The sequence below is a fragment of the Lactuca saligna genome, chromosome 2 (genome assembly GCF_052625555.1).
Source record: "Lactuca saligna cultivar CGN05327 chromosome 2, ASM5262555v1, whole genome shotgun sequence".
NCBI classification, from domain to species: Eukaryota; Viridiplantae; Streptophyta; class Magnoliopsida; order Asterales; family Asteraceae; genus Lactuca; species Lactuca saligna.
Window position 1 is genome coordinate 85889962 of NC_136418.1, and position 18629 is coordinate 85908590.

Here is an 18629-nt window from a genome sequence, read left to right on the forward strand (position 1 = left end):
TCAAGGTACATTCCTTTGAATATCCTTCTGCATAAAAGTTTCTAATCTAGACATATAGATTCTTAACATCCAACTCCCAATATGCAAACATTTCCATATTTGCCATATGACAACTCATTATCAAATCTTGTAATAATAATGTCAGTATGGTCCATCCACTACTATAATTCCAACTATTCACAAGCAACCAATCCTTGGTGAACCTTAGATTGTCCTTTGATAGTTGTTTAATAAACTTAGTCATGTTCAGTTCTAGTCCTTTTTCCCTCTTAATGCTCTAGGCATTTGGAAAATTTTAGAACGATCAATTATTACAGCATATGTGATCGATCCTATACTCTAAGAGTATGGAACACAAAACATAAGGTCTTACATAAAGACGTGACACTTTATTAGTCTTTTGCAATAATATTTCTATTTTCCATGCTCTCAAAACTCGAATTAAGAAAAGGGATGTCGTAATCATAATCGAATTTTGAGAATGCAATTCATATATTTGACTACATTTGATTAAAATTTCTCAATCTAAGCTCTTAGATTTCAAAACGAAGTACAATATTCTGTCCCTTACTATAGAAAACAACTTTTCAACCCTTGCAACTTTGCAAATTAAAACACTTGTTTTCTATAATTAATATTGCTAACTGGCAACTTACCATAATCATCATGCTCCCACTAACATGATGATTATATTCATACCAGCATAACACTTATGCTCCTACTAGCTATGGCATGTATTCAGAAAAGAGTTGAACTTCTAGAAAACAATTCTTATTGAGTTTCTTAAGTTCATATTTCTAATACTAAGACGCTTCGATAAGACTTTATCTAAGCTTCTCAACCTCATACACCTTTTCTTAGATAACTCATGTGTGTGTCTAAACGATTCTAGAACTTATAGCAATAAGTCTAAAATGTTCATACCCATTTGCCATTTCCCACAATTTGAACTATGAAGAGGGATGTTATAATCATAGTTGAATTTGAGAAACCCAAATTACATAATGGTATCTTCAAAATCTCTCTTAGTGAAAGCGTTTCCTCACAATCATTTTCATGAAGGAGAGAAACCTTATGACAGTTAGATTTTATTTTGTATGTGCCGTTATCCATGTGAATTTGTTATAACCATAATCAGAAGATAATGTTAGTGACAAATCCAAACTCTTACGGACAGAACATGTTCATTCTTAATTTCTTGCCATTAAGGGTCCCACCATTGCTTCCAAGTTATTGGGCAGCTCAACCCTACAATTCAATGTACTATCCATTGATCAAGGTGCCTAGCTCCTATCCAGTCCATTGAGAACTCGTAGAACTAACATGCATAGTTGACTAAATTTAAATGGCACAGAAACAAGTATATGTCAACACGATAGGTTACGAACCTGAAGTCGTATGCTAGTGATAGTTGATTAGGTTTATTCTTGATTAGTTCTTGAAAACTTTTCATGATCATACAGACTCCCACTGACCTCTTGACATATATGATTCTCTTGTGAAGAAACATTCCTTGAGAAAAGAAATATTTAAGAGTTAGCACGAGATTCTGTCAAGACTAACACTTAACTTAATTTGTTCTCGTTGGTCTTTGTCTTCTTCAAGGCATCACAACTTACAAATTTCAAATGTGTAGGAATAAGAAAACTTTCTCTATTCCACATTTAAGTGTTATGAACCTACTTAAGATGTGTCACTCGATGTCACAATCTTAACTCGATATTGGAACGAAGTATGATTTAATGTCTTAACCACTATAGCAATTCTTGATTCCTCTTCTTAGCCAAACTAGTGTACTAAGGTGACCTTAGAGGATGAATTGTAATATGGTTCTTTACTATTACTAAGACTGTCATAAAACTTGATATAGAAGTACTCTCCCTTCTTCTTAGATTGGAGAAACGTCTTATATTTATGCATAATGATTCCTTTTATTTGTTATGCTTTTATTGAGACCTTTCAATAATTCATAATTATACTTAATCTTGTAAGCGTAACCATATTTACTAGACCTTTTAGTAAACATGATGAATAATCTTATTGTTATTTATGTATAACGACCCAGAAATCACGACTAAAAATTTCCTTTAAAACAATACTAAACCATATTTATAAAAATGTATCATTAGTCATAATATAATTTTCGAGTATTAAATTCATAACATAATCTCATTATCAGAGTAAAACATTTCCAGGCTATCTGACTATGGTGTGTGCACTGCAACCTCTCCGAGCTCCTCTTTTGAAAACTGAGTACCTGAAACCAAAACTGAAAACCATAAGCACGAAGCTTAGTGAGCTCCCCCAAACTACCACATACCATACAACATATAAAGCACATACTGGGCCTTTTCCACTGTATCGGACCGAAGTCCGGACTCACTGGGACCTTGCCCCCTGCATCGAACCAAAGTCCGAAAACTGACTCGGACCTTGTTCCCTGCATCGGACCGAAGTCCGGACTAACCAGTCAACAGGATTCTTTACTTCATTTGTTTTGTGGGCCTTGCCCCCTACATCAGACCGAAGTCCGGAAACTGATTGGGAACTTGTCCCCTGCATCGGACCAAAGTCCGGACTAACTGCATCGGACCGAAGTCCGAAACTAACTAAACAAAGCATAACATAAACATATCAACTAACATGAACACACATATACTGCATACTGCATCGGGCCGTGACCCGGAACACGTAACACATAAATCCTGTCTGAGCCAAGAAGGCATCAAACATACTGACTACTGCATCGAACCGATGTTCGGAAACTACTGCTACCTAAACGGGCCAACATTGTGGCCTTAGACCCGTTCCTACTGGAAGGAAACTCACCTCGAAATGCTGGCTGCTGAAAACTCGAGTGAAAGATCCCCGACTACTGTCCCGGCTGCTCTCCAGCTATCATGACAAGTCAAACACTAAATCAAAAAGGGAAATCTTTTTGATGGGTAACATGACTATTTTACCCCCTTACTATGGTATGGGTCATAACCAAGGCCCAACCTTAAATTCTTCTAAGTCCATCAATGGCCCATTAAAGGCCCACTAATGGCCTAGTTGCTACATTCGGCCCAAACCCATTATTGGGCCTTACCTTAAGCCCAAAACATATACTTGGCCCATAAACACTGACTCTTGATGGCCCACTAGGGCCGAAAGACCTATAGTCCAAAACACAGCCCACACCGCGGCCCAACAGCTCAAGGCCCAAATCTGGCAACGTACACAGGGCGTACTCCTAGGTATGCTGAGCGTACTGGCTGGTGGCTTGTACGCTGTGCGTACCTCCTTGTACGCCCAACATACAGCCTCATTAAGTCAACTTTCTAATAAGTTCTTAATACCCCGAATCAGAAGCTACAAACTCAAATCCAAGTCTTATTCCATGCATTAAGCTATAAAGTCACTGACTTGGTGACTTTATATGGCCCAAACCAACCCAAACTCTCAAAACACTCTTCTACTTCCATAAAGGGGACTAGATCTCATGCATGGACTTAATAGGACCACAAAGGTCGAAACTTTACTGCTTCTGCGACTCATATGACTCTAAGGGAGGTAACCCTAGTCTTAGAAACGAGCTTAAGTCATAAAGTCCCAATCTTGGGACCAAAAGGTCCATAAACTTGCACTAAGGAGATCTAAGAGGTTAATCATCAAGCTCAAGACATTTTACCTTCCAAAGGTCCGAAATGAAGCACTTATCCCAGATCTACAAGCTCTAGCTTCAAAGGTTATTCCTTGCCAATCTTCTTCTCTTTGCTTCCAAGCTTTAATCCACCAACATGGGTTCTCCAAGGTCAAGATCTCATAAAATTAAGGTAGGGACATTCTAGGTTTTCTTCTAAGGTTGGGGAGGCCCATATGGGGGCTAGGGTTGGAACCATAATGTCCTTTATATAGTGCTCAATCCAAAATTAGGGTTTCATAACTTTTTAGCGTATGCTGGGCGTACCTCCTGGTACGCTGGGCGTACGTCTTGGACATCCGCGACCCAGCTGCCTCATTACGCTGGGCGTAACCCAACCTAGGCTAGGCGTACCCACGCGTGTTACAAACATGCATGAATGGTCTTCTATGCAAACTTTTCTCTTTAAGGGCCATTCTCGCCAAATCTTCGAAGTGACATAACTCCTTCATTCTAGATCCGTTTCTGATGAGCTTTATATCCATATAAAGGTGTAGAGAAATCCTACGCTTCTAACAACATAACCCGACCCAGAAACTTCTCGCATAATAACTCCAATTTAATAAAGGACTAAAACGTCCCTGGCCTTGGCCTCTGAAATTCCATAAACGAATATTTTAGAACAGGGCGTTACAACTCTCCCCTACTTAAACTAGACTTCGACCTTAAAGTCCGTTATGGTCAACTATTTCATAACCCACTTATTGCTTACCACAAGCTATGCACCGGACACTTTTTGCTATTTAGCATTGAGTACTCATCGATCAACTAGTCGAATTCTACCATAGTCTGATTTCCATTACTGCCACTAACTGAAAATTTCTGTTTTCCCTTATCCGCCTTCCGGATGAACCGAGACCGCCCTGGTCCTTACTGATACCTCCATATCTGGTTTACCGGATTCCTGCCAGTTACTACACCCCATCGCAATCTCATAATCACTTTTAGCGACTTCTGAAGATACTTCGACTATCTATAACCATTCTATCCACTCTGCCACCCATACTAAATCGATAATGCTGGAACTAGCCTTCTTATCTCTCATCTGACTACTCAACCTCAAAAAAACTTGAGTCTCCCTTCCCGAAAGAAAGGCTACCTGCCTAATTACCCTTGTAGATCACTTATACTTGGCAGAAGACTTAACTGATCCTGCTGAGAGTGACTTGCCATTCCCAAATCAACCAACTCTATCGTCCTTACTTGAATTCCAACAAAAATACTAATACTGTCCAAAACTCTGAAACTATCCAAACATTGAACTACCTGCAATACTGAACATGCCTAAAACTCTGAACTTCCTGAAACACTGAGCTGCTTGAAACACTGAACCGCATGAAACACTGAACACGCCTGAAACTCTGAATACGCCTGAAACACTGAACTGCATTAAACAATAAACATGCCTGAAACTCTGAATACGCATGAAACACTGAATTGCATTAAACACCGAGCATGCCTGAAACTCTGAATACGCCTGAAACACTGAATTGCATGAAACACTGAACATGCTTGAAACTCTGCTTCCCAAATTATCTCATGACCTTCTTGGTCTCCAACCATTTGTCGGTTATCTGCAACACCGAGTTCCAACTCAACTATGGACTCAAAGAACTCCTCACTTAGTCGCTCCCACGACTTCTGAACGAAATCTTTCTCTGGAACTAGTTTCCACTAGTTATCCAGTCACTGTGGCTCTAACAACCTATCGATCCACCGATCAGGTCCAAACGTCACATCCTGACATCATCAATTACACGACTAACAACATGATGGCTCCCAAACTAACGGTAGCCCCTAACATACCTGAACCCCGACGGTCCACTGCTACCCAGATCTCATAACTGTGGTGACGATCCGACTGTCGAATCGTCGGCTTAAACATAACTGAACCATTTGGGAAATCCGAAATCTAACCCGTGGATTCCCATATCTTGATTACTGCACCCGAACTGGTGGGTACTATTATTTCCCCCCGCGTCCAAATAACGCGCTCATGCTATCTACTAACTTGACAAGTGCTACGGCTACTTCCGCAGACTTACAACACTATACTACTATCTGACTGCTAATGAATGCTACGTCTACCCCCGCAGACTTACAACACTACACTACTACTACTATCTGACTGCTAGTGAATGCTACGACTACCCCCGCAGACTTACAACACTACTACTACTACTACTACTATCTGACTGCTAGTGAATGCTACAGCTACCCCCGCAGACTTACAACACTACTACTACTATCTGACTGTTAGTGAATGCTACGGCTACCCACGCATACTTAGAACACTACTACTACTACTATCTGACTGCTAGTGAATGCTACGGCTACCCCCGCAGACTTACAACACTACTACTACTATCTGAGGAGATCCTGACTATCCCTAGCCCTGCTAGTGATTCCTCATTTTGATTTCTCAAAACTAGCCCACAAACATCGAATGCTACATCAACCTCGACATCTTATATTCTTGATACACTTAGCGGTCCGTCAAGGGATCCTTCGGCTTGTGTCACACCCCCAAACCAAGGATGGCGGAAACGTCCGTGGGTGGAGGACTTCATGTACAGTATCACAACAACGTGTATAATAGTGCTCAAAGTAAATACAACCATCATAAATATAATTGAAAAAGTTACACCAAAGTATATGTTTACATGTTTCAAAATCAATTACATTATGATGACAAAAATAAAGTGTTGACGGTTTAACGTCCCATCCTCAAAGCGCTGAAGTTTTCCTGTTTCACTGATTTCCTGAGAATACAAGTAGTTTTGAAAGAGTGTCAACAATTAAGTTGGTGAGTTCATAAGAGTTTTGTTTGGAGTAGAAACCATTTTCCTTATAAAATCGATAGAGTTGATTTCCAGAAAATCCAATATTTTCTTAGTTAAGTGTAAACAGCATATTCCTATATGATGTATTAATGAACCCTAGATTGACCCGTAGATTTCCCCTATAATTGTCCAGCGTATATAAGTTATAGAAGATTTAAGTTAGATAAAACGTTGAATGTAGTGGGTCTGCCCTAGGTCCACAACCCAACGAGGAACAGGAGATGAGGTGGGCACCACCAATTCTAAGCCAATCCAGACTAAATTATTGTATGACTCAAGCATATACGCTCAACGATTATAGTTGAAGTCTAACAATGCGAAAATTTAATGTGGACTTAAATCCAAAAACCGGAACCAAACCCTAGTGTAGTGTATGAAATAGTAGTAGTGACTATGAACATAAACTATACATATCATAGTTCATCAGATAGTGATAGTGACTAGTGAACATGAACTATGCATATTATAGTTTACCAAAAGTGGTGGTGATGGTGAATTCCTTTCTTGTAATTAAGTTCATAGTGTAGATGAAACATAAACTATACCTATTATAGTTTACCACTTTGTTTGTAATATATATATGCCATAACTATACCGATTATAACTAGCGTGTTCGTTTGTGGGGGTATAATGGCTTAACTATACTTATTATAGTTTATCATAATTATCCATAGTGGTAATAACTCTTTTGTATGTGTAAAACCTTTAATCATGTTTTTGTTATGTAAAATAACCCTAAACTATACCTATTATAGTTTATTAATTATTTGTGTGGGTAGTGAGCATAAGCCTTACTTATCATAATTTACCAATGTTTATATTTTAATGGATATAGCCTTGTAATATCATTTATATATTTACCATACTTGTGGAGGTGTAAATCCATTTGTTTCCTGATGTAGGTCTATATAAGAATACAAAATTGTCATATATTGCAACAACACATAATCACATAATGATGTATACCTTGCTCAACATGTTACAAGGTGAAATGAAATTTATAGTGTTTTTCTGTTAATAACATTTTCTGTAACTGTTATTGGAAAAATTGTAGAAAAATCATAAAATGTCCAAATTAAGTTCTGTAACTTCTGAGAGTTTGGAAAATGAGTCTAGTTTGTTCATAATTTTTATTATAATTTTTAATGACTTCTTACTTGTGTGAAAAAGTCCATAATCACAGACTGGTCCGGATTGATGTTTGAAATGATAGGCAGTTTTGTAAAAATCACCATAAATTGTAGAAAAATCGTATGGAGATGTGCAAGTAGTCATTTTAAAGCTAAGAAGTGGAATTAGATTCACCTAAAACAGTTTTGAAAACTAAAATGTTTAAGTTCTCCAAAACAGTCCGTGAATAGGGTTGAACTTTTCTGATGAAGGCTGTTAGAAAAGTTTAGTTATGTTCTTGGTGTTTTAACTTGTATTCCCCCCCTAAAAACTTGAGAAAACATGAAAATATAGGGGTATGAACTCACCTTGAGTGATTTCAGTAGGTAAGTGTTGAAGAAGAGAAGTGTTCAACCCAAGAACACTTGAAGAATCAGTTGATGATTCGAAGATCTAACAAGAATGTGATGATGTTTGTGTAAGCAATCTATGATTTTGAGTAGGAGGATGTGTAATAATCATAAGTAAGATGATGATACTTACTAATTGTAGGAGAAGAGTCTTGGAGTATGCCTTGAAATTCTCGAATTAGAGAGAAAAAGATGAGAGAGTTTGGAGTGTGATTCTTAGTAAAAATGAGAGAATGATTAAAGTGTGAGGAGAGAGGATGGATGTCCCAGCCCTAAGAACGTGGGAATAGTTGAAAATAGTGAGAAAGGACCTATGAAGTGACTAGGGATGGGCTGGTGGTGAATAGTGACATGGAGTGGGTATGGGAGTGGTTGCTTGTGTCATAGAAATAAGTAAAGTCAACACTCTACCTTTGTACTTCACCCACTCTCTTTTGGATAAGGTTTTATCCTTAAAAATGTGATTAATTAATAGTTAAGGGTCCTTATATGTTAAAATAAAGTTTTGGGTGAAAATCCCATGTTAAAACAATTAAAAACGGGCCTAAAACGCGAATTTAGTTGAAAACCGGGAAGAAAAGCATTCCCAGCGAGACCTCTCGGTCCTAGGCCGAGGTTCGGTCCCTAGGCCGAGGTTCGGTCCTTGCTGGTGCCGAGTCGGAAGTGGGTTGCGAACCAGAGGCGAGATGCGAAGGGTCCTAGGCCGAGGGTTCGGTCCGAAGCTCAGAAGCGAGGGTGAGAAGTGAAAGTGGTCAGAAGGGAAGGTTCGGTTCGGTTCTTCTTCATTAGGAGGGTTCGGTTCGGTTCTTCTTCATCAGGAGGGTTCGGTTCCTAAGGGAACTTTCGGTTCCTAAGAGGGGTTTCGGTTCCTAAGAGGACTTTCGGGTCCTAAGAGGGGTTTCGGTTCCTAAGAGGACTTTCGGGTCCTAAGAGGACTTTCGGGTCCTAAGAGGGGTTTCGGTTCCTCAAGCCCGTTTTTCGCGTAGACTTCCGCTTTTGGGCTGTTTTTGCCAAATTCGAGGGTCGGAATGCCCCGAGTGATTATAGAAAGTTGGGAGAGATTTCGAGAGAGATTTGAGAGAGATTCCACATACTCAGAGAGATTTGGGAGAGATTTGACATTCTTGGAGAGATTTCACATACAAAGAGATATTTGGGAGAGATTTCACATACTTAGAGAGATTTGGGAGAGATTTGACATTCTTGGAGATATTTCTCATACAAAGAGATATTTGGAAGAGATTCCTCATACTTAGAGAGATTTGGGAGAGATTTGACATTCTTGGAGAGATTTCACATACAGAGAGATATTTGGGAGAGATTTCACATACTTAGAGAGATTTGGGAGAGATTTGACATTCTTGGAGAGATTTCACATACAAAGAGATATTTGGGAGAGATTTCACATAATTAGAGAGATTTGGGAGAGATTTGACATTCTTGGAGAGATTTCACATACAAAGAGATATTTGGGAGAGATTTCACATACTTAGAGAGATTTGGGAGAGATTTGACATTCTTGGAGAGATTTCACATACAGAGAGATATTTGGGAGAGATTTCACATACTTAGAGAGATTTGGGAGAGATTTGACATTCTTGGAGAGATTTCACATACAAAGAGATATTTGGGAGAGATTTCACATAATTAGAGAGATTTGGGAGAGATTTGACATTCTTGGAGAGATTTCACATACAAAGAGATATTTGGGAGAGATTTCACATACTTAGAGAGATTTGGGAGAGATTTGACATTCTTGGAGAGATTTCTCATACAAAGAGATATTTGGAAGAGATTCCTCATACTTAGAGAGATTTGGGAGAGATTTGACATTCTTGGAGAGATTTCACATACAAAGAGATATTTGGGAGAGATTTCACATACTTAGAGAGATTTGGGAGAGATTTGACATTCTTGGAGAGATTTCACATACAGAGAGATAGAGTGAAAATGATTGAGAGCGGTTTCGTGTGTGATGAATGTGAGTGTCTGGCTTCGCAATGCAAGGTCCATAAGCCCCGTTAAGCCTTGTTTAAGGATCTTGCATACTCCCGATGAGTATGCAACATTGTTTTATCGGTTTGGCTCGCCACGTACCACAGTTTTAGGTTAAGGAGATCTAGATGTACGCACTTTTCGATTTATGATCTCTCATTAGAATAGAGAGTTGTTTAGAAATTACATAACATAAACTCTAGTACCTACGGGCAAATTGAGTTGACCGGTTTGACTTGTTTACTTTATTTGACTTTGAATTGACCAGAATTTGACGGTTGTCACATCATCCCCCCGTTAGAGGGAATTTCGTCCCGAAATTTGAAATCAGGCATGGAGTTTGTGAATGACTAAGGTCGGCTCTACATTATTTTGATTCTGACTAAGAGATGAGTTATTATACATGAAAACTTAGCTTATACAGATTATGATATAACCAACACTGGGTGGATAGTAAAATGTGTGATTCTACTTCAGTTTCACATCCCAACGAGGAAAAGAAACTAAGTCAGAATTCTCACATTCTATTATCTACCAGGTATTCGTTATATATAACTGGGGAATGTATAAGTGAGGAAATCATAACAAATAACATTCTTAGTAATCCTTCTTAATGAACTAGAGTTCCTAGTCAGGGCTAACATTGAACCTAGATGTATTTCGACCGTTCACCTATAGAGTAGAAGCATGTTCTCGAAAGTTTGACCTACATCCTATATGCAGTCCTATTACGGAGTAGAAGTAAATTTGTAGAATGGTCTCATGAAGTTTGTCGTTCAAACCGGGTTCCGTGGGTTGGTGAATAACATGATCCAACCTTTGAAAGAGAATTAGGAACGATCCTGGAGCGAAATTATTCTAGTCCAACAACTTGACTAAAGTGGGTTCCAAATAGACTCCTATGGGAGTATTTGAATCAAAGAGTGTCACAGAATTTATCCGACTGACCACGTCATTGATGCTTAAGATGTAACAAATTAGGGAAAATTGACCTTGAAGAGGGTCTTACATTACATCCGGAGCAGGAGAGTTTTGGCCGACTAAAGGCCTAACTAAAAGTACTTACAGTACAAGAAATTGATTATGGTAAGGAATAACCTGCCTGATGTCACATGACGGCCTTGGAATTTCTTATAGTTTACGCTCTCAGTTTAATCCTTGGCATTACTACTATGCATGTTTTAATCGATGCTAGATTTAATCATATAAAGAAATTTGGAATTTAAACGTCGATGTTAGAAACACGTACTGATATTTGCGGGCAGTTCCGGGGTGGTCTCTCCTTCGGTGAGCGCAAGCACCCTTCCACCACCACTGGCATCTCTTGCTCTTGGGCAGTTCCTTTTAAAGTGGCCTGTTTCTCCATATTTGTAACAGTCAGGGCTTACTCCAAAGCCGGGGAACTGGTTGATGGGTCGTACCAGTGCCCTACAGAAACGGGTAGTGTGCCTTTTCCTATTGCAGTTCATGCAATGCAATTCTCTACAAGCCCCAGTGTGATGGAAGCTACACTTGTTACATTTCGGAAGGGTTCTAGCGTATTGTTTCATGGGAGTTGGTGTGGTGAGGGTTGTGGCAGCATGAACAACAAAAATTGGCGTGGTTGTCATAGTGTCATGGCTGGCACGATGGTCGATGAGTTGTTGTGCCAACTCCTTGGCGCCGTCGAAGGTAGTTGGTCTTGAGGCCAATACACTATCATGGATCTGGGATGATAGCCCCCAAAGGTATCATTCTACCTTTTTCTCCTCTGGGGTGACCATTGCAGGACAGAGGAGTGCTAGGTCATTGAATCGGGCAGTATAAGCTTCGAGATCCGTCCCCGACATATTGAGATTCCAGAGTTCTTCTTCGAGTTTTTGTATTTCTCCCCTCGAGCAATACTCCTTTAACATCAACGCTTTTAAGTTTTCCCAGCCTATGGAGTTAGCCACTGCAGGAGTAAGTGACTTAACTCGGCCATTCCACCAAGTAAGAGCTTTTCTTGTGAAAGTGAATGTCGCATACTTGACTTTGCTCGCTTCGGGACAAACACATATTTTGAAGACTGCTTCGGTCCTTTCGAACCATTGCATCAGCGCGATGATGCCCCCGCTTCCATCGAAAGGATCGGGTTTGCCATTCATGAAGTCTTTGTAAGAACACTCCTTAGTACGCCCTGTGTTGTCCCCCTGATTCGAGTTAGTATTCCCGGATCCAAAGCCGCCGGAACCATTTGTACCCATTTGCGACATTGCTTCCGCCACGGCTGCTGTTACGGTAGCTTGAAACATTATGGGATCAAACTGCGGAGGGGGCGGTGCTGTGCTTCCGGAGGGTCTGGACTTTTTCTTTGGCGGCATAGTCCTGTCATAAGTTGGTAGAGACGAACAAACGATAAGTTTTTAATAGTAGTGACAAGTCAGATGTTATCAAGCCAGACTTGTCTTTATTATGTTCTGACTTAAAAGTATTTTGTATGTAATTCATAACAAAGCCCCTATGAATGAATTTTAGTGGTAGTGACTCAAATGCAACTTGTGATTTGTTTCGTGCCTGATCCCCTCCTAAAATCAGTTGGTATATATTAAGAATTTCGTGGAGTTACCATATGTAAATTGTTTGTAATATAGGGTTCGAGGAAAATAGGTCTACACCTCAATAACGTAAGGAAAATCTTGGGCAATGCTACGGTTCCCTTGAATAGTGTAGTCTCCGGATTCTGAAGGATTCGAATGTCTCCATTTAACAGCCTAGGTTGGTCGTGTTCTTCGCTCCAGGTTTCCAAGCACTCTACCCAAGGTGGCGTCGGGCCTTGAAAAACCGGACGAGGGATAGGATTCGGAACAAGAGCCATCAGAGTAGGTTCTCCACTTCAGGGTCGGAGTCAGAACCATCAACAAAGCCTTCAGCTTAGTGACCATCCAAAGGGATTCGGTAATCATTCTCTGGCTCCTCTCCAAGCCATTCAGTATTGTCGTGGTTAGGGTAGTACGGGTCGTCGTGGGGATGGAATTCAGCCATGATATCTTCGCGAGAAATGGGGATATAAGAAATAACTAAGTAGACGTACTAATTAGATAATTATAAGATGATCTTTATCAGGTACTTCAATATATTGTTTAGTGCATACTAGTCATATGTATTTGGGACATGATAGACCTTCGAATAAGCGATCCTAACTCTAAATCCCCAATCCAACGAGAACAGGAAGTAAAGCAAAGATCCACAGATTCTAAGTGTATGACGTCCTGGATATATATAATTTTAATGTATCCACTAGGCAATTATTGACCTATTGATAAAAATCTATTTAGTTCTCAAATAAGTAATTATAATAACACCAAATACCCCTATGGTATTTCATTGTGGTAGTGTTGGTAAGTTTTTAGACTTGTTGCAACACCTACGACCATTCCTGGGCATATGCTAATCACTTCTGGGTGAGACATAGTTGATCAGGCTATGTCATTCCCAGACCTGACTATACATCCCCAAGCCTACTCGTATTGTTCAACAATCACCACTTTTGTCCCATCCCACCATGATACTGACCATAGTGTGTATGCACATGCTCCTACTTTTACCAAGAAATTATTTTTTTCTAAAAGTATAGTTGCTTTGAAAACTTTAAATCAGAGACTTTCAGTCCCAATGTATTTATAGTTTGTATATCTTATGTGGTTCGATATACTGAGTTCACTATAAACAATGCTCTGATACCAATCTGTCACACCCCCAAACCAAGGATGGCGGAAACGTCCGGGGGTGGAGGCTTCATGTACAGTATCACAACAACGTGTATAATAGTGCTCAAAGTAAATACAACCATCATAAATATAATTGAAAAAGTTACACCAAAGTATATGTTTACATGTTTCAAAATCAATTACATTATGATGACAAAAATAAATTGTTGACGGTTTAACGTCCTATCCTCAAAGCGCTAAAGTTTTCCTGTTTCACTGATTTCCTGAGAATACAAGTAGTTTTGAAAGAGTGTCAACAATTAAGTTGGTGAGTTCATAAGAGTTTTGTTTGGAGTAGAAACCGTTTTCCTTATAAAATCGATAGAGTTGATTTACAGAAAATCCAATATTTTCTTAGTTAAGTGTAAACAGCATATTCCTATATGATGTATTAATGAACCCTAGATTGACCCGTAGATTTCCCCTATAATCGTCCATCGTATATAAGTTATAGAAGATTTAAGTTAGATAAAATGTTGAATATATTGGGTCTGCCCTAGGTCCACAACCCAACGAGGAACAGGAGATGAGGCGGGCACCACAAATTCTAAGCCAATCCAGACTAAATTCTTGTATGACTCAAGCATATACGCTCAACGATTATAGTTGAAGTCTAACAATGCGAAAATTTAATGTGGACTTAAATCCAAAAACCGGAACCAAACCCTAGTGTAGTGTATGAAATAGTAGTAGTGACTATGAACATAAACTATACATATCATAGTTCATCGGATAGTGATAGTGAGTAGTGAACATGAACTATGCATATTATAGTTTACCAAAAGTGGTGGTGATGGTGAATATAACCTATACATATCATAGTTCATCAAATAGTGATAGTGACTAGTGAACATGAACTATGCATATTATAGTTTACCAAAAGTGGTGGTGATGGTCAATTCCTTTCTTGTAATTAAGTTCATAGTGTAGATGAAACATAAACTATACCTATTATAGTTTACCACTTTGTTTGTAATATATATATGCCATAACTATACCGATGATAACTAGCGTGTTCGTTTGTGGGGGTATAATGGCTTAACTATACTTATTATAGTTTATCATAATTATCCATTGTGGTAATAACTCTTTTGTATGTGTAAAACCTTTAATCATGTGTTTGTTATGTAAAATAACCCTAAACTATACCTATTATAGTTTATTAATTATTTGTGTGGGTAGTGAGCATAAGCCTTACTTGTCATAATTTACCAATGTTTATATTTTAATGGATATAGCCTTGTAATATCATTTATATATTTACCATACTTGTGGAGGTGTAAATCCATTTGTTTCCTGATGTATGTCTATATAAGAATACAAAATTGTCATATATTGCAACAACACATAATCACATAATGATGTATACCTTGCTCAACATGTTACAAGGTGAAATGAAATTTATAGTGTTTTTCTGTTAATAACATTTTCTGTAACTGTTATTGGAAAAATTGTAGAAAAATCATAAAATGTCCAAATCAAGTTCTGTAACTTCTGAGAGTTTGGAAAATGAGTCTAGTTTGTTCATAATTTTTATTATAATTTTAATGACTTCTTACTTGTGTGAAAAAGTCGATAATCACAGACTGGTCCGGATTGATGTTTGAAATGATAGGCAGTTTTGTAAAAATCACCATAAATTGTAGAAAAATCTTATGGAGATGTGCAAGTAGTCATTTTAAAGCTAAGAAGTGGAACTAGATGCACCTAAAACAGTTTTGAAAACTAAAATGTTTAAGTTGTCCAAAACAGTCCGTGAATAGGGTTGAACTTTTCTGATGAAGGCTGTTAGAAAAGTTTAGTTATGTTCTTGGTGTTTTAACTTGTATTCCCCCCCTAAAAACTTGAGAAAACATGAAAATGTAGGGGTATGAACTCACCTTGAGTGATTTCAGTAGGTAAGTGTTGAAGAAGAGAAGTGTTCAACCCAAGAACACTTGAAGAATCAGTTGATGATTCGAAGATCTAACAAGAATGTGATGATGTTTGTGTAAGCAATCTATGATTTTGAGTAGGAGGATGTGTAATAATCATAAGTAAGATGATGATACTTACTAATTGTAGGAGAAGAGTCTTGGAGTATGCCTTGAAATTCTCGAATTAGAGAGAAAAAGATGAGAGAGTTTGGAGTGTGATTCTTAGTAAAAATGAGAGAATGATTAAAGTGTGAGGAGAGAGGATGGATGTCCCAGCCCTAAGAACGTGGGAATAGTTGAAAATAGTGAGAAAGGACCTATGAAGTGACTAGGGATGGGCTGGTGGTGAATAGTGACATGGAGTGGGTATGGGAGTGGTTGCTTGTGTCATAGAAATAAGTAAAGTCAACACTCTACCTTTGTACTTCACCCACTCTCTTTTGGATAAGGTTTTATCCTTAAAAATGTGATTAATTAATAGTTAAGGGTCCTTATATGTTAAAATAAAGTTTTGGGTGAAAATCCCATGTTAAAACAATTAAAAACGGGCCTAAAACGCGAATTTAGTTGAAAACTGGGAAGAAAAGCATTCCCAGCGAGACCTCTCGGTCCTAGGCCGAGGTTCGGTCCCTAGGCCGACGTTCGGTCCTTGCTGGTGCCGAGTCGGAAGTGGGTTGCGAACCAGAGGCGAGATGCGAAGGGTCTTAGGCCGAGGGTTCGGTCCGAAGCTCAGAAGCGAGGGTCAGAAGCGAAAGTGGTCAGAAGGGAAGGTTCGATTCGGTTCTTCTTCATCAGGAGGGTTTGGTTCGGTTCTTCTGCATCAGGAGGGTTCGGTTCCTAAGGGGACTTTCGGTTCCTAAGAGGGGTTTCGGTTCCTAAGAGGACTTTCGGGTCCTAAGAGGACTTTCGAGTCCTAAGAGGGGTTTCGGTTCCTCAAGCCCGTTTTTCGCGTAGACTTCCGCTTTTGGGCTGTTTTCGCCAAATTCGAGGGTCGGAATGCCCCGAGTGATTATAGAAAGTTTGGAGAGATTTCGAGAGAGATTTGAGAGAGATTCCACATACTCAGAGAGATTTGGGAGAGATTTGACATTCTTGGAGAGATTTCACATACAAAGAGATATTTGGGAGAGATTTCACATACTTAGAGAGATTTGGGAGAGATTTGACATTCTTGGAGAGATTTCTCATACAAAGAGATATTTGGAAGAGATTCCTCATACTTAGAGAGATTTGGGAGAGATTTGACATTCTTGGAGAGATTTCACATACAGAGAGATATTTGGGAGAGATTTCACATAATTAGAGAGATTTGGGAGAGATTTGACATTCTTGGAGAGATTTCACATACAAAGAGATATTTGGGAGAGATTTCACATACTTAGAGAGATTTGGGAGAGATTTCACATACAAAGAGATATTTGGGAGAGATTTAACATACTTTGAGAGATTTGGGAGAGATTTGACATTCTTGGAGAGATTTCACATACAAAGAGATATTTGGGAGAGATTTCACATACTTAGAGAGATTTGGGAGAGATTTGACATTCTTGGAGAGATTTCACATATAGAGAGATAGAGTGAAAACGATTGAGAGCGGTTTCGTGTGTGATGAATGTGAGTGTCTGGCTTCTCAATGCAAGGTCCGTAAGCCCCGTTAAGCCTTGTTTAAGGATCTTGCATACTCCCGATGTGTATGCAACATTGTTTTATCGGTTTGGCTCGCCACGTACCACAGTTTTAGGTTAAGGAGATCTAGATGTACGCACTTTTCGATTTATGATCTCTCATTAGAATAGAGAGTTGTTTAGAAATTACATAACGTAAACTCTAGTACCTACGGGCAAATTGAGTTGACCGGTTTGACTTGTTGACTTTATTTGACTTTGAATTGACCAGAATTTGACGGTTGTCACAACTTGGTTCCCAAACCGACCGTCTACTAATCCGGACACATGAAACTATCGTTGGGAAGTTTCCAAACCCCCAACTCCTAAATCCACACAACCCTGCATGCCGCCTCCACCACTGACTACTAACACGAAAGCATCTCGTGCTAATCGTTGTCAAGATCCTCATTCCGACTCACTAGTGTCCTACAGGCGGTCCTCCAACCCTGTATTCCCAACCAGCTACTAACCATCTCGATCACATGAACTCATTGTTGGGAAGTTCTTCAAACTCCCAACTCTGAATTCCTCAGTCCATCAATCGTTGCTACTATCTTTTCTTCTCAAAGGCCGCGTATTCATTCTGGATCTGCGTACTCTTACCCTTGTATACTCGGAGGGTTCTCCCCCACTTGGATCCAACTAACTCCTTACTGCTCACTGGTCGAAAGGATTCCCAACCATCCTTCCGTTAAAAGGGCGATCTACTGTCCGCCAACGTTTACCTATGACGGCGCTCCAACTAACTCTTACCAGATCCGAACCATTCTTGCTATCAAACTGAGCACCCTTCAATTAACTGTATTTGCTTTAGGGACAACATCCTGAGAACCTACGTTTGGGGTGCACATCCCCAACCCACTTCCCTTCTAACCGCTAGCTACTCGCTACTGAGAATATAACTGATCATTACCCGACTAACACCTTCTGCAAGTAGTGAGACACTACTGAATCTTACACATAGATGCTATAGATACTGTACCCGAAGTAACCTGATCTAGAGGGGACGACCTCCAATTCAGCATTCTACTCCCAAGGTATGCAAATGGTATATATCTCTGACACAAACATGTAATATAATACTCACGGTTACATGCTTACTAACATCGATGCAGTACCATAATAATAGAGTTACTTCAAAAGGGAACAATTCAGATTACATACCTGCGATCTAGTGCGGCTCGATCTTAACTTTCTGCGGAACGATGGGCGCCTGACCCTGAACTTTCTCCATCACCAAAACGGGACATCAAGACTTGAAATGACCCGGCTGGT

General features: G+C 39.3%; 1 protein-coding gene across 1 annotated transcript in view; it reads left to right on the forward strand.

Moving 5' to 3' along the window:
• Positions 1–11275: 11275 nt before the first annotated feature.
• LOC145029841 (uncharacterized) overlaps positions 11276–18629 on the forward strand; it is a 106441-nt gene continuing 99087 nt past the window's right edge. Inside the window, exon 1 of the mRNA XM_078978297.1 lies at positions 11276–11674. Coding sequence (XP_078834423.1) covers positions 11276–11674 — 399 coding nt within the window. The remainder of the gene's footprint in view (positions 11675–18629) is intronic.